A 14,532-nucleotide genomic window follows, 5' to 3' on the forward strand; every position below is an offset into this window, starting at 1 on the left:
CTTGCACAAGCCAGGGGGCTGGAGGCCCAGGCTTGGATGTGTATGTGCTTAAGAAATCAGCTCAAAGCAAAACCTGGAACAGAGATTCTGCCCGCATGTTGCATTAAAAAGCCACCCGAGATGCCTGGAGGGGTTCCTGGCCTGTCTTTTTTTTTTTTTTGTTATTGGACAGTTATGGGTTTGGGGAAGCAAGCTCCTTTCCCTGTGTGGTGGCTGCTGCCCATGTGCTCTCCTTGTTGTTAGGAGGGAGAACGTGGAGGCCATCTGTGAGCTCAAGCTGTGAGCCTGGCCCTGGTGGTAAGTGGGGGACCCACCGCCTCCGTGCTGTTTATGTGCGAGCACACGCTGAGGTGCAGGCAAACGGGGAGGTGTGAAAGAGCCCGAGGGGGAAAAAGCTGTTACAACGGGGGCTGGATGGGCCGGGCACCCTGCAGTCTGCAAAGCCCAGCAAAGCTCGGCGTGGCACGAGCCTGCCACCCATGCACAGCCCCTGGTTAAGACACTTGGTGTTGGGAGATGCTTGCAATCTCCTTCTGGCCAAGTCAACGCAGGGACCGGCATCTCCGGAGGGTTTCTCAGCCCCTCTGTAAGGAGGGAGCGAGCATCTCTGCAGAGAGGTATGGAGGGAGCCCGGGATAACTCAACAGCTAGTGCCAGGGGGGGTGGTAAGCTGCCTGGAAAGGGTCCCAGCCTGCCCACGCTGCGGAGAGGCTCGGGGCGAGTTCCTGAGCCTTGTGCTTTCACCACGTCACTGCTGGGCTGCACTGGGGACATTTCTACCTCGCTGGAGCGCCTTGCTGCCTCCGGGTCGGGACTGTCTGGGACATTTCTAATGGAAAGCTTTCCTCATCGTCAGGAAATCGTCCTTCGTCATTGCTGAAATCCTTCTCAAAGTGGTTCTGTTTTGGTGAGCTGCTGCCCAGCCCCAGACACGAGCCTGCGGGAGCGCAGCCTGCTCCCCTGCCAGCCGGCTGCCTCGTTGTGCAGGGCTTGGGGCCCCTGTGCTGCCTTCAGTCCTGCTGTGGGACGGGAAGCCCACAGACACCCTGAGCATTGCTCCAGAATCCCTACAAACCCCCCCAGAGATGCCAGACCCCCAACAACCTGGCATGAAGCCCTGGGAACCTGGGATCAAAACAGGGATAACGAGGATTAGATTTCTACCCCAAGGCTAGGGATGCTTGAGGATGCTGCCATCTTTCAGACGCTCCACGGGCCGTCCTTTTTTTCTTTTTCTGGGGTGAGCAGAGGGATTTCTCAGCGTCGGGGCAACGTGAGAATCCTGAGGGCTGCATTTTGGAAAAATTTATATGGAAACATTTTCATGTTTTCCAAAACAAAAGATGCTAAGGGGTTTGTTACTAAGGGAAAATTCCTGCACTAGTTTCGCAAAGGCTGGGATTTCTGCGTTTTCTTAGTGTAGCTAATGCCTTCTTTAGGAGGGCTATAGTCCTGACATTGAGAGGAGTGACCTTTGAACTCAGTGGTAGCCTAAATACGAATGAAATCCCAGCCCCAAATAAAGCAGTGGACTCCCAGTGACTTGCCCCAGCAGCCTTGGTGAGACAGGAGCTTGGGCATGGTGTTAGCTGGCATTGCTTGGGCCTCGTGGTGGAGTAAGGGATCTGCTCTGAACCAAGCTTTTGGCTGGATGGGCAAAAGCTACTTTGCTCCTCTGTCTCAGATTGCTGGGAAGCAAAATTTGAATGGAGAACAAAGCCACTTCTGAAGAATAAATGTTTAGGCTGATGTAGGAATTGAAGAAACATTTTATAGCAGTCTGAGAGGGATTTTCAGAAGCACAGGCTGTTCTTCCTACCACCAGTGACTGATTTTGCAGTGGGAGCAGAGTCAAGCTGATGCAAGGTGACTGTGGAAATTTGACCCTCAGTGCTGAGGATTTTTAACGTTTCTGGCCAGAAAACTGGAGCTCTTGCTGAGATGTGATTGTTTCTGTGATGTTTCGTTATTACAGGACAGTCATAGAGTCTCGTTCAAAGGCCAGGACCCCCCTGTGCTTTGCCACGTCCCTAAAGAATGTCCCAGAGATTTCCAATCCAACTGGCCAATACTCTACCCAAGTCAAGAATGGCTCACGATCCACTTCAGTGAGTATTTTTTAATTATTACGTACTAGTGTCATTAATCACTTTGGTTTTCAGCAACGTGGTCATGGCCTTTGCTGCAACGTGCTGATTTCTCTTTAAAAGGGAGGTTGATGACAAATACTTCACAACCTTTGCATTACAATGTGCTTCTTACCTCAGGGATAAAAGTTTGCTTTGCGAACAGGAAACATTTTTCACTGATGAGATGGGGAAGTGTTACAGGTCTTGATGTTGCTAACTGTAGATTCACTGTCAGGTTTGGGGCTTATGATGAGGCAGTAGTCATTGGTGGCGTGTAATTTTTCAAACCTCTCATGTTTTCTGTTCTTCAAGGTTATATTCCTAGTCCTTCTGATTATGGAAACATTTCTAGCACAAGACAACTGTATCCGAAAGCCTAAAGAAACCTAGAACACGAGTGAAAGTGTGTCACATTTCTTGTTCTTTTCTCTCTTTTCCTTTCTTCTCTTCCTTTTCATGCCTGCCTCCTGACTTTTTAATACTGAGGCTTGGCAGCATAGAAAACTACAACGGGAGGAGAGCCAAGATTGTTTGTGCAGTCAGGTTTAAGCTGCAATATCAAAAGCGCAGCTCCTGCCTTGGATCCAAATATCATCAGAATCTGGTTTCCATTCAGCCTGGTGATTGGTTTTGAGCTCTGCACAACAAAGCTTAATTCACCTATACGGAGGTGTGGAAAACCAAGTGTCAGTAGTTATTAGCAGCAGCGGGACAAGTACCATGTTTATAGGTATGCATCTCTTTGGGGCTCACTCCTCATTCCACGATATCGCTGAAAATGCCAAAGGAAGCAGAAGCAGCAGGAGCAGAGGTAATGGGCTCAGGATGGTGCCAGAATGCCACGGGTGAGTTTCCTTGCAAGCTGCCCATGGAGAGGGCCCGTCAGCATGCACGAACAGAGCCATATTTCATTTGCACATAAGAACTCAGGATTGTCCTGGGAGGCTGTGTAAGAAATGGAGCTCCATGGTTGGTGCTAAACCAATAACAAATGCTGTGTTCCCTCCTACCAAGAGATCAGAGCACATGGGGGTGCCTGCAGCAGAGAGAAGCTAGGACAAGCACAGAACAGCAAGGATGTTTGTTAGTTCTTCATTGTATCTCTTACCAAGCGTAACTAATCTCACCACTGTCAGTAGGGATTGTGACCATGGAATGAACCTGGCTCTGGGACCTAGTGGACATTTTTCATTGGAAAATTTTTAAACAAGACGTATTTTTCATGCAAACATTAAAAAGTACCTGTTTTGAATATTTTTTGGAGAAAAGAAAAGAAAACCCAGTCTTTCACAAAATGAAACATTTTTATAATGCCAGAAAGCTCTGTTCCTACAGTTTTTGAGTGTTCTGAAATTTCATATTTTCCAATATGAAATGTATTTGGTTATATTTTTTGAATGTTTCAGGAAATAAGTGTCCAAATGAAATACATGGGTGTTCATGTATCAATGTAGTATGACTGACTATATTTTCAATGAATTACCTTATCTCCAATATAAAATGTTTTTACCCACATTGGAACAGCAAAGGAATTCAAAATCGTGGAAAAGTTCATGAGCTGAAGAGAAAGAAGAAGGTCAGCAATGAAGAGAAACACAGGGAAAAGACCTTAGCAAGGAAACAGGGGTTCAATGAAGAACCACCAAGGTTAAAAATGGAGAAAAAGCAGAATGAAGGAGCTTGCAGGGTAGATTCATAGGTATGGAGAAGTCCTGCACAGGAGGAGGACCCTGGATTATCCATGGGACTTGACCCAAGCTCAACAGGCTGTGCAGGAATAGTGATGGAAAGGAGGATTTGGATGCATTGAACACTGCATTGCTTTGTTTGGATCTATCTATAAGGTTTATGCAACCTACTGAGAACTTACTGTAAAAAGTAACAATGCTAAAAAACTTTGCAGAGCCCTCGTGTCACGGGCTCTGACCGTCAGGTGTCCCTGAAGAGATGAGCCCTAACTTAGAGCTCCTGTAAGGCTGCAGAGTGGAGATGTGTGCTTTGATTACGGGGGCGCACAGGGCAGAGAGGCCTGGAGGTCTGGTTTCCGTGGGGTGGTGGCAGAGTGCCTGGGTTCAGGATGTGCAGGGAAGGCCACCAAAGGCGGCAGCGCTGCAGGCTCAGGAAACTTAAAGAACACTGCTTCTGTGCACCGCTGGGAGCCTGGAGATATCCGGAAGAGGGGCAGAGCCTGGCTAGCAGCACAACTACTTTCTCCATGGCCAAAAAGCAGAGCAGGGCTGACAGAGGAGGAGGATGAAGATGGCAGTGCCTTACTCCCAGCACCATTCTGGCTGGCAGGCAAACCTGTCCCCAAGGGCAAATCGTGCAGAGCCAGCTGCAGCCACCCCCCTTCTGCAAAACATGCACACAGCATGGGGTCTCGGAGGCTTTCAGGGGCCTTCAAAACCACCTCTTGGGTGTGCTCCAACCGAGTGAACACTCCAAGGACACCACCAAGGTCCCCTGCCTCTCAGGCTGCACAAGCTAAAGTGATAAAAATTGAAACAAACAAACAAAAACCAACAAAACAAAGACAGAGAAAAGAGGGAAAAGATGCTGTGAGGCCCAAAGGGCTACGGATGTGGGTACTGCTGGGCTTAATTGACTTCTTCCTTGCTCTGTGAGGAGGAAAGCTGCTGGGACAGCATTGCTGTCTTTTGGATTGTTACTGATTTATATTTTTTTTAATATATTTTTTTCTACAAAGCAAACAGGCGAGTGACGTAAAGCAAATGGAACTGCGGTTCTCAAGCCGGGAGACTCGGAGATGATCCCAGGCTGCAAAATCCAGATCTGGATTTTTAGCTCCCTGCAGCACAAGGCCTTGCAGATCTTCAGCTGGTTTAGGTCTGCTGCCTGAAAGAGGGGGCAAGCTGCCAACTTCAGAGTCAGGTTCAGGTTTGCATTCTGAAACCAACCTCCCTCACCCAAAGTTCAGGGTCACTCACGGAGGCTCGGAAGGGGAAGCACCGATTCCAGCCCTTCTCCTCTAACAAGGTTTGGTCTTACCGTAACAATTCATCTGAGCCCCTAATGAGGAAAGCCGTCTTCTTTGTGATGACAGTTAAATATGTGCTCGTCCTTCAATCAAAGGTTTGTGTTGTAGTAAGTTTAGATTATTTCTGTACTGTGGGAGTACTCTGAATTCACAAACTGCAAGTTATTCTGGTTTGGAACATGTGGGGAACTTCTGAAGACCGTGGAATTAAAGCAGGTAGGTGTCCTGTCACAACCTGTGACCTTGTTTCCATTATCAGCCTTGAGTCCACACCCATTGATTTGTTCGACAGGGCTCTGGGGTGCTGGAAACATCTGTGAATGAAACGTAAAACAAAGGCCTTGAACTCTGATACTCACTGCAAATCTGTGATTGCTCCTTGCTTTGAAAATCTCCCCACTGGGGAGAATTAGTCATGGGATGATTGGATTATCCATCAGATGGTTGGAGAAGAATCATAGAATGACTTGGGCTGGAAGGGACCTTAAAGGCCATCTAGTTCCAGCCTCCTGCCATGGGCAGGGGTGCCACCCACCAGACTAGGTTGCCCAAAGCCCCATCCAACCTGGTCTTGAACATCTCCAGGGATGGGGCATCCACAGCTTCTCTGGGCAGCCTGTGCCAGTGCCTCACCACCTTCTGAGTGAAGAATTTCCTCCTAAAATCTAATCTAAATCTCCCCTCTTTTATTTTAAGACTATTCCCCATTGTCCTGTCATTATCTGCCTGAGCAAAAAGTTTCTCTCCATCAGTCAGGTGGAGAACATCATTATGATTTAATTGATATTTCAAGCAAATCAGTGGAGTCAATTAAAAGTGAATTCTGAGAACACATATGCATTGCGGGGCGTGTTAGCCACAAAAGAGTTCACTTCAAGCTCTTAAGCCAGGAAAAAGCATGACAAGTCAGTCATGCCTCCTCATCCTGCTAGCTTTCCCGGGCAAGAAGTTGAAGGGCAGTTCAGGGAGATGGAGCTGGCACACACAGAGTAACCCCAAAGTCTGTGATTGACTCAGGATGGTGAAAGAGGAGTAAAGGGAGTGCAGTTACTGGATATGAAATAGGGTCCATGAAACTTGCAGGGATTGCAGACACTAGGATTTTCTGCAACATTTATTGGAACAGACAGGCTGAGAGCGCTATGGGATAAAGGATCCCAAATCAAACAGCCTAATTGGTCTCAAATGGAGTGACTAAGGAACTCTCTCCCTTCCAAAATGGGTCAAATTGCATTTTAGAAGGGGATCTCTGAAATTTGAGTGGGAGGCCTGGATAGAAAAACGAATGGATGAACTCATAATTGACATGGATTCCATTATGGCTAATACCGATGTCAGAGCTGCCACCGAATATGTCCTGCAAATCCTGTCTGGGGGAATTCCCTTTAGAGATGTGACCCAGGTGAAGCAAACTATTTGCCATGAGCCTGTGAGGAACTGAGACTTTAATTGCAAACATATGGCTGGGTAACTTTCCAGCAAGTGAAAAGTGGGGGATAGAGACCTGCTCTGAAACAGATGATCCAGAAGAGCTTTCACTATCTCTGATCCTCATTGTCCTGAAAATGGAATGGCTTTCTGTGCTCTTGTATCATTTTATGCTGACCAGAAGACTTTAAAATAAGGAAAGGTAATGTCAAAATATAATGTTAGCACAAAGAGCCCAGTGATTTTAGGAAGAATGAGGGTCATAGTTCCCTATGAATTTATTTTAAGATGGTTTATTCCTTGTTTGTTTGTTTGTTTAAAGGCAGAGGTCTGAGCTTCAGCCTGCTCGTGTCCTGGAGAAGACATAAGGTGGCTTGTGTCATGAACAGATCTGCCTGGGGTCAATTTCAGTCTGAGAAGATGTCTTGAAGGACAGGATCATCACCCACTTGTGAGGGGGACCAGTGTGGCTGCTTAAATTGTCTATTCTAGTGTTTGGTAAGCGCACAGCAGAAAGGAGGGCTTGGGTACCAGCTCCTGGCTGTGATTGCTGAGGTAAAGACCAAAGGCAAGGGCCTGAGTTTCAAGGCAGCTCCCAAGTGCAGTGGGGAAAGTGCCCTGCAGAGGCTTCTCATAGCTTTTTCACACCATTTTCACAGCAGTCTGATTCCAGCTCTCAGTTTTACTGTATCAGAGCTGGTCTCTACAACTGAGAGCTAGACGCCAAAGAGGGGGAAAAAGCTGCACAGCTTTTTGGTGCTCTTGGGGCCGTGACAATTCCAGCCCCCTGTTTCATCTTGCCTATTATTACCTCATCTAACTCTCCTAAAGGTTGATGGAGGATTTTCCATGAACTGCAGAATACCTTGAATACTAGGAAGTCAGTGTGCATTTGTACTTGTCTCTGGGACCTGGAAGCATGTCCTTATGTGTAATGACGGGTGGATAACTCTTGTCCTGGGTGGCTGGGAAAGGGTGAAGGGAAATATGGGCTGGCTAGACCAGGAGTGATGAGCTCAAGGGATTTTTGTTAGGTTGCACAGTAGCTTCTAGGTACTGGTGTGGGAGAAGCAGCTTCTCAGTGTTGGTAATGGCTGTACTTGTGGTGGAGAAGGGATTTCCCCTTCCTTGAGCTTGCATCCAGGTAAGGCAGGCAGCACATCAGATGTCAGCTGGGTGGTTGGCTTTTGGAAGAGAACCAGATATGAGTTTGAACAAACGTGAGAACCTGTCAGTGCTGCTTTTGTGTCCATAGCTACACTCGTCCATGTGACTTAACTAATAAGGTTTGAAGAGGCAAAGATTGTAAGGAACTTACAGCCTAATTGCTGCTTTGTGATGATGTTTAGCAGTTCACACAGGCCAAAGCACCAATTTTGGTCAGGATTATTTCTTTAAGAGCAGTGTCTGGGACATCTGTGGCAAAGGCTCTGGTTATACTGAATAGTCCTGAGAATGAAACCAAGAAAAGTTGGGTCTGCAAAAACTGAGGCATGTAGCAGTAAATATTCCCTAAACCAGTGACCACATGTCTGAAAAATGATATTTATGCAAAATGGGAAGGGAAGTTTCATAACAACACTCTTTCATAAAATAACAACAGTGATGTATGCACCCATGTACACGCACGTTCTTTCCAGATAAGATCAAATATCCAACACTCCAAAGATGAAACATTTTTCTATTTATTTTTCTCCTTCTGACTTTGAAATATATTTTTTTCTGGGCAGAAATGCTGCAGAGAATTCTTTCAGCTACTGCTGGGAGTGATCTCTCTCCCTTGCCTGTAACAATGCATGTACACCAGGCCATTGCAGCCTGTAACTTCTCTTGCATATCCCAGTCCTCCTGCCATTCAAGTCCTGCTCTCCTTGTTCCATGCATCACCTTCCAGGACTCTGGAATACGTTTCCTCTAGATGTTCTGTTGGTGGTGATTTTAGCAGATAAGGTAGCAGTAGGTATGGGAGTGGAGCCATCAGAGCAACAGTGGGAACTGTTGGAAGGGATGAGATGCAGAAAGGAGAGATAAAATGAGGTAAAAAGATAGAAATGGAAGGAAGGAGATGAGGGAAGGGAAAGGTAGAGATGGAAGAGAAAGAAAAGATAGAAAAAGCAAGGATCCCAGAGGACAGATTCTTCCTCTGAACCATGTTATATACCGCATAAATTACAGTAAATTGAAATATTGTTAATCTATAAAGGCTGTATTGTTCTCTTTTTCTCTTGGCCAACTACTACTGACGTAAGCAGGAACTCTGCTCTGGGCTGAAGAAGTCTAGAGCCTAGCAAGCAAGCCTGGCGCCCAGACTGGGGCTGGAAGTGGGATTTGGCCTCTGCTACAGAAAGACTTTGAGGATTCAGACTTAGAGGAACCCAGGGAATGCGAGGCTGCTGGGCAAGCTTCAGATAGGAGCATTTAGTCAGTGTTTCTTCTACAAAACCCAATAAAAATACATCTTTAAATCTTTTCCAGGAAGATGTCAGAACTCTTCTGTGGAGTTAACATGCCCAACACAGAGACTAGCTTAGTCATTACAGAATAAGACAGAGGGGTCTAAGTCCTGCTAGAAGTCCATATATCCTGCAAGTCTACTAGGTGCTGCTGACTCCATGATGTGTATAAATGTATGTGTGTATATGTATATATGTATGTAGGTATCACTGCTTATAAGCGCATGCAGTGATCTGTTTTCTCCCAATAATTCAGTAATTCTGCCTTCAGCTTTGCAGACTCCAGGATCCTGGCCAGCTGGAGCAGCGGAGGCTGCCAAGTCCCTCAGGTTGATGGAGCCAGCAGGCTGCTCCACCTGACTGTCTGGAAGCATTCTTTTGCTCTCTTGGGAGGTTCCCAGCGCGTCTCCATTTCCTCTGAAAGAAGGTTCACCCAGGATTGCCAGCATCTGTATCAGGTCTTCTTTCCATGGGTGCTGAGGCTGCAAAACCCAGAGCCCCATGGCCCTTCTTTGCACTGTTTTAGCCATCTTCCAGCTGCACAAGGCCTGAAAATTTCAAAAAAATAGCTACGTAGGCAGATGAAAAGACACAGGCTCCTGGCTAGTGCTATAGCTGCAATATAGGGATAGAGAGGATGATCTCAGGAATTCTTTGTATCTCACAGCCTGATGAGAACAGTAACAATGGTTTTCTGCTCTTCTAAATGAGGAGAGCCTCTTTGTCAACAACTGAGAAGATCCTGAAGAAAACAAGTTGTGCAAGGAGGTAACAAGGGGACAGCTGAAGTTTATGTTGTTGTTAAGTTTCTATGCTAATCTCAGGAATGATATGCTGAAAACGTAAATCCTTTGCAAACGCTCATGAATCTCTGGTATTTGGGTGCTCTGCAGCAGAGATGCAAAAACACAAAAAAGTTTTTACCAGTTGATCTCACCATGTGGCTCTCATCTAGTGCTCTGTTCTGTCTGATTCTTGCCTGGGATGGTGTTCAAAACAAGTGGGATTTTCAGAAGTGATCTGTATAGGGGAGAGTAAGAAGATTCCTCTTTTCCCCTTCTGCCCCATCTAAACAGCTTGCTCTAACTGCACCTCCCTTTCTGAGTGCCCTTCCCAAGTACAAATGAAAGTTGTTTCTACACAACACTTTGAAACAGAGATAAGGACTTGCACATCAACAGTGCTGATAGTTCTGTTACCTATCTGTAGTCATGCCCTGCTGTTGTGCTGCCTAATGGGTAGTGTGGTCCCTTCCTATGTTTCAGTCTTGTTTTGCACCTCCAAGTCCTATCCTACGTGTGTACACAGCAGTGAGGTACAGCCCCAGAAGTGGAGAGGAGAGCAGAGAAAGGAGGTAGAAAAAAGTGCCAGAAACAGGCCTAGGAAGTTCAGTGAATGCATGAGCAATACTGTTAGTGTGTCCTTCTGAAATGGGGTGAAATGTGTAATATGTAGCAAAAAGCAGCTTTGCTGGTTCTGGCTGACTTGCACAGTAGGTCTCTTTTATCCGCTTTTAATGTGTGAGATGTTCACCCTGCTGAGGAACTTCGTCACTTTTTGTTCAGCTCACTGGAGCTTTTCACACATAGAAAAGACATGCAACTCCATGCGCTTTCTCTCTTCCTTAATGCAGAGGTTCCCAAACCATGGTGAAGATCCCTGACAGCCTTCTTTATGTCTTTTGGAGCCCTTACACTTTTATTGTTCAGCTTTGAATAGAGAGTCTTTGAGAAGAGTTAGTTCTCCAGACTAGCTACAAACTTTTATAACTTTACCAACCATAATGGGTCAAGGGTGAGGAGTGCTGGTTTGGCCAGGAAGGTGCTGATTTCAAATCAGAATCTCATTATTTTCTCTTTGATTTTTGAAAAACAAAGAGTTCTGCTGAAGAGCTGCATGTAAAAAGGAGCTGAGGATTAACGAAGAAGCAAAGAGGAGGTCTTTTTTTGCTTACGTGGAAAGGAAGAAAAAATGAAGCAGCTGCTTGTGGAAACATGGAAGGTCTCCAGTATAATGAATAAGAATAATTTCAGCTATATTTTCAGAGATCGGAACAGTATTTATATGCAAATATTATCTCAGAAGGTAGTGGAAAAATCAGTTTTCCTAACATTGGCTGGAAAACAGAATTTGCAGTTCTGGAAGACTTACGATTTCTATAGGAACCAAATGAGATGAAGTAGAAAGACTTAACAGAGGTGATTAAAAAGAGCTTATTTTGTACTGAAAGCAAACTTTCTAGCTGAAGGACATTAATTACATAGGGAGCAAATGGCTTTCTAGCGAGTTTAAAGGTGTCAGTTGCCTGCAGGGGTTAAGCCATAACAAAACTATGCCAGTATCTGCCCCTTAGTAATTCTGTGTAAGAAAGCCTTAAAGAGCTGAGCTAGAGAGCAGAGCACAGCCTTGGAGGAACCATAGATGATGCATCTGATCTGGTGTAAATCAAGCTTACCCTACCTGAATTTTGGGGTCCTGTTAATACTGGAATGCACACGAAAGAAACCTTACTTCATAAATCAAGAAAGAGCCTTCACTATTTTACCTTGTTTTCAACAAAGGTTGGAGGTCGGTGGTGTGGGCAGAATACTTCAACCACACTGCCTGATGTTTGGGAATTTAAACAATAGAAAGAATTATGGATGTTATCTTGCATTAAGGATTTGCCTAATTTTGTGTTTTGTTTTGGTTATTTTAGCAATAATAATGTTGTGGTTTCTGTACTCACCTTCCCAAAAAACAGAGCCATCACAAACAAGCAAGCTCCTTCCTCTGCAGGGCTATTTCCGTTTTATTTTATTAGTGAGCTAAAGAAAAGCTTTGATCTACACTTCTGCTTGATATCTAATGAGGCATTTTCATCAAACTCTGCTCCTGATTGAACTCATGTTAATCTCAGCAAGATTCACATAGACAGATGTTCTTGTGTTTCTGCACAGTGGCATGGGATCTTGTAATTCCACCTTGCTGGTATGAGCTCCGTGGACACCACTGCAGGGACAGAGACCTTTCTGTAGAAAATTCATTGCAGGTTTGGAGCATAAGAGCAAGTACATTTAGCCTGAAGCACAATTAATTAATGCATGATTAAATCTTACTTATATGCGTTGGTCCTTCTCCCACTGAAGCTGATGGCAAATCTCCCATGGAGTTCAGCAAAGTGGTATGGAATCTGTACAGAAATTGTTTTTCCCAGAACAACTTCGCAATAACCAGTGGGTTTGCAAACTCCTCACTCTGACACATTGAAACAATTTGGGACTTTCATTCCATTTTGCTTTAATTGGACTTACGCTGCATCTAAGTCTTCCTAAGTGGGTTGCTCTGCCTAAAATATGTGCAGGCATGTTTGCACTCTCTGAGGGAACGTGGTGGTTAAACTAGAAGGCGAGGTTATGTTAGCAAGGATATTTTCTTTTTATACTGCTTCCAAAGGCAACCCTGTTTTGGGCTCACCACTCTGGCTTGACCGCTCTGTGCCTCTCCATCCCAAATCATGCTGGGATTTGATGATAAAGCACATCCTCTTTCCAGGAGCCAAGCCAACCCCTACATCCTAACTCACTGGTGTTCTGGTACCTTAGGCACTTTGTGGTCAGAAGGCAGACTGCAAATGCGGGTATTAGCCGTGGTGATGCTGGAATGTCCAAACCCTCTGTAGGAAGAGAAGTTTCTTATAGAGCTGTTGTTGCCCAGTCGATTGTCAGTTTGTTTGTTTTTATGTTTCTCAGAGTGTACCAGCCGAGATAGCTCTTAGCTGGATCCCAGCACTTACACGGCCTGATTTGGTTCACATATTCCGTAGAAGTTTTCCATCTCTAACCAAGGAATTTCAGATCAGGGTAAAAATGTGAGTAAATCAGAGCTGGCATCTGTCCCAGACATATCAATTCCCTTAATTCCCTTTTTCCTGTGGCTTTGGGACAATCAAAATAGGGAATGTTTCCATTGCTATACCTTTATGAAAGTACAATATGTGAATGCTATATCCTGAGTGCATCTAGTGTGTTTCCTTACCTTGGTCGTTACCAACTGCACAGCTTTCTCTGGCAATTATGTTAAACGGAGCACTGCAATAGAGTAAATCTTTTGGCAGGGCTTGGCTCCAGGGAAGATCAAAACCTCCAACGTGACAGTTAATGAAACAAGGAGAAAGAAGAGGGAAACTATCAGTTCCAGCCAGCCAACAGTAACAGAGTTCGAAGGCAGCTGGCGGTGCCAAGGTGTCTGCTTGCAAGGTTGGGAGAGAGTTGGGGGGGCTGTACAGAGGGCTGCACCAAGGCAGGTTTTGCTCCACTTCAGGTGACTGAGGAGCAGTAGAGACAAGTCACCCTGTCCAAGGATGGTTGGGTGCAGGTGTTGATTACATACTGTCTTTTTTTTAAGAGTCAGAACAAGCCGGCATTATTCTGCATCCCTTGGGCAATGGTACTTTGTCCTGGAGCTGACCTGGTTGGAGTACCCGGGAGCATGGCATGGATCCAGGGATATAATCTGAGTGCACAGGTATTGCAAGGACAGCACGAAGCGAGCAACACAGAGCACCTGGAGAGACGACCAGTGCCCTTCAGTGGGCAGCCTAAAGGAGTTAAAGACAAAATGTGGCAGTCTGCTGCACCACCAGCCATAAAGCGGAGCAGAGAGCAAGAGCCTCCTGTAACGAGCCTTTTTATCTCTATAGCAATGTTTTGCAGGCTGTGATCCATGGGCCTTCGGTGGTCCATAAAACATCCAGTGGTGGCTCATGAAACAATAGTGAACCCTCTCTCCTCCCCTCCAGTGGCCACAGAAACAAGCACACAAGTTAAATGGGAGAAAATAAAAGCTACTATAGATTAACTTTCAAATTGTAGTCTTTTGTTTATTTGAATTACTATGTTAAAAATATACAAGTTGGTCTTTGGATTTTTTTTTTCTGAAAAAAGGTTAATCCTTGGACTTGAGAAGATTAAGAAATGTGGCTCTGAGGGTGCTATTTTTGGAGCCAATTACAACAGCATTGAAATGTTGAAAGATTCCTTTTGTTTGTTGAAAGATTAGGCTGAAGCCCTTCAGTCTATAAAAGAATAATAAACCCTAGTGGGATAAAATCCTTCACTGCAGTGAGGATACAAAAGAGTGGTATGTGGCCTGGACAGAGGCACAGGGCTGGCAGAGCCGGCACTGATAATTTCTGGAGTTATCTGTGCCCAAAAAAGAAAGTCTGTGGGCTTTTGCCTTATTCAAGTTGTATAATCTCACCCTCTCCCTCCTGCCATCGTATAGAGCCGTGCAGGTTTGTGAGAAGCACTGCCATCTGATTTGTCAGCCTTTGCAAAACAACACATAGTTACACGGTGTGCCCAGTCCCTGGTAGTATCCTTCGATCTTGGATAATCTGCTCTGAAATGAGTCTTGTTAGCATCGAAGGATTGGCACGGTCATGTCTCGTGAAATCTTGGAGCAAAAGCTAGCTCGAACTGACCTTTTTTTCTTTGCCAGCATTGTCATCTGGGACGTTTCTGTTTTGAGGACCAGGCAGTGT

At 45.4% G+C, this 14,532-nt stretch overlaps 1 protein-coding gene across 5 annotated transcripts in view; it reads left to right on the top strand.

The window, feature by feature from the left end:
• Positions 1-13,855, top strand: part of LOC308198726 (uncharacterized protein) — a 30,843-nt gene extending 16,988 nt beyond the window's left edge. Inside the window, exons 3-6 of one of the 5 annotated variants that reach the window (XR_013954147.1) lie at positions 1,976-2,108; positions 6,878-7,053; positions 9,280-12,858; positions 13,395-13,855. Coding sequence is in view for 2 of the 5 variants with exons in the window: in XM_080601637.1 (XP_080457763.1) it covers positions 1,976-2,108; positions 13,395-13,709 (448 nt within the window). In the remaining 3 variants the exon portion in view is untranslated. The other 4 variants (XR_013954148.1, XM_080601638.1, XR_013954149.1 and 1 more) reach the window with 4 other exon arrangements.
• Positions 13,856-14,532: the final 677 nt, after the last annotated feature.

Source organism: Anser brachyrhynchus (assembly GCF_964034855.1).
Source record: "Anser brachyrhynchus genome assembly, chromosome: 8".
Taxonomy (NCBI): Eukaryota; Metazoa; Chordata; class Aves; order Anseriformes; family Anatidae; genus Anser; species Anser brachyrhynchus.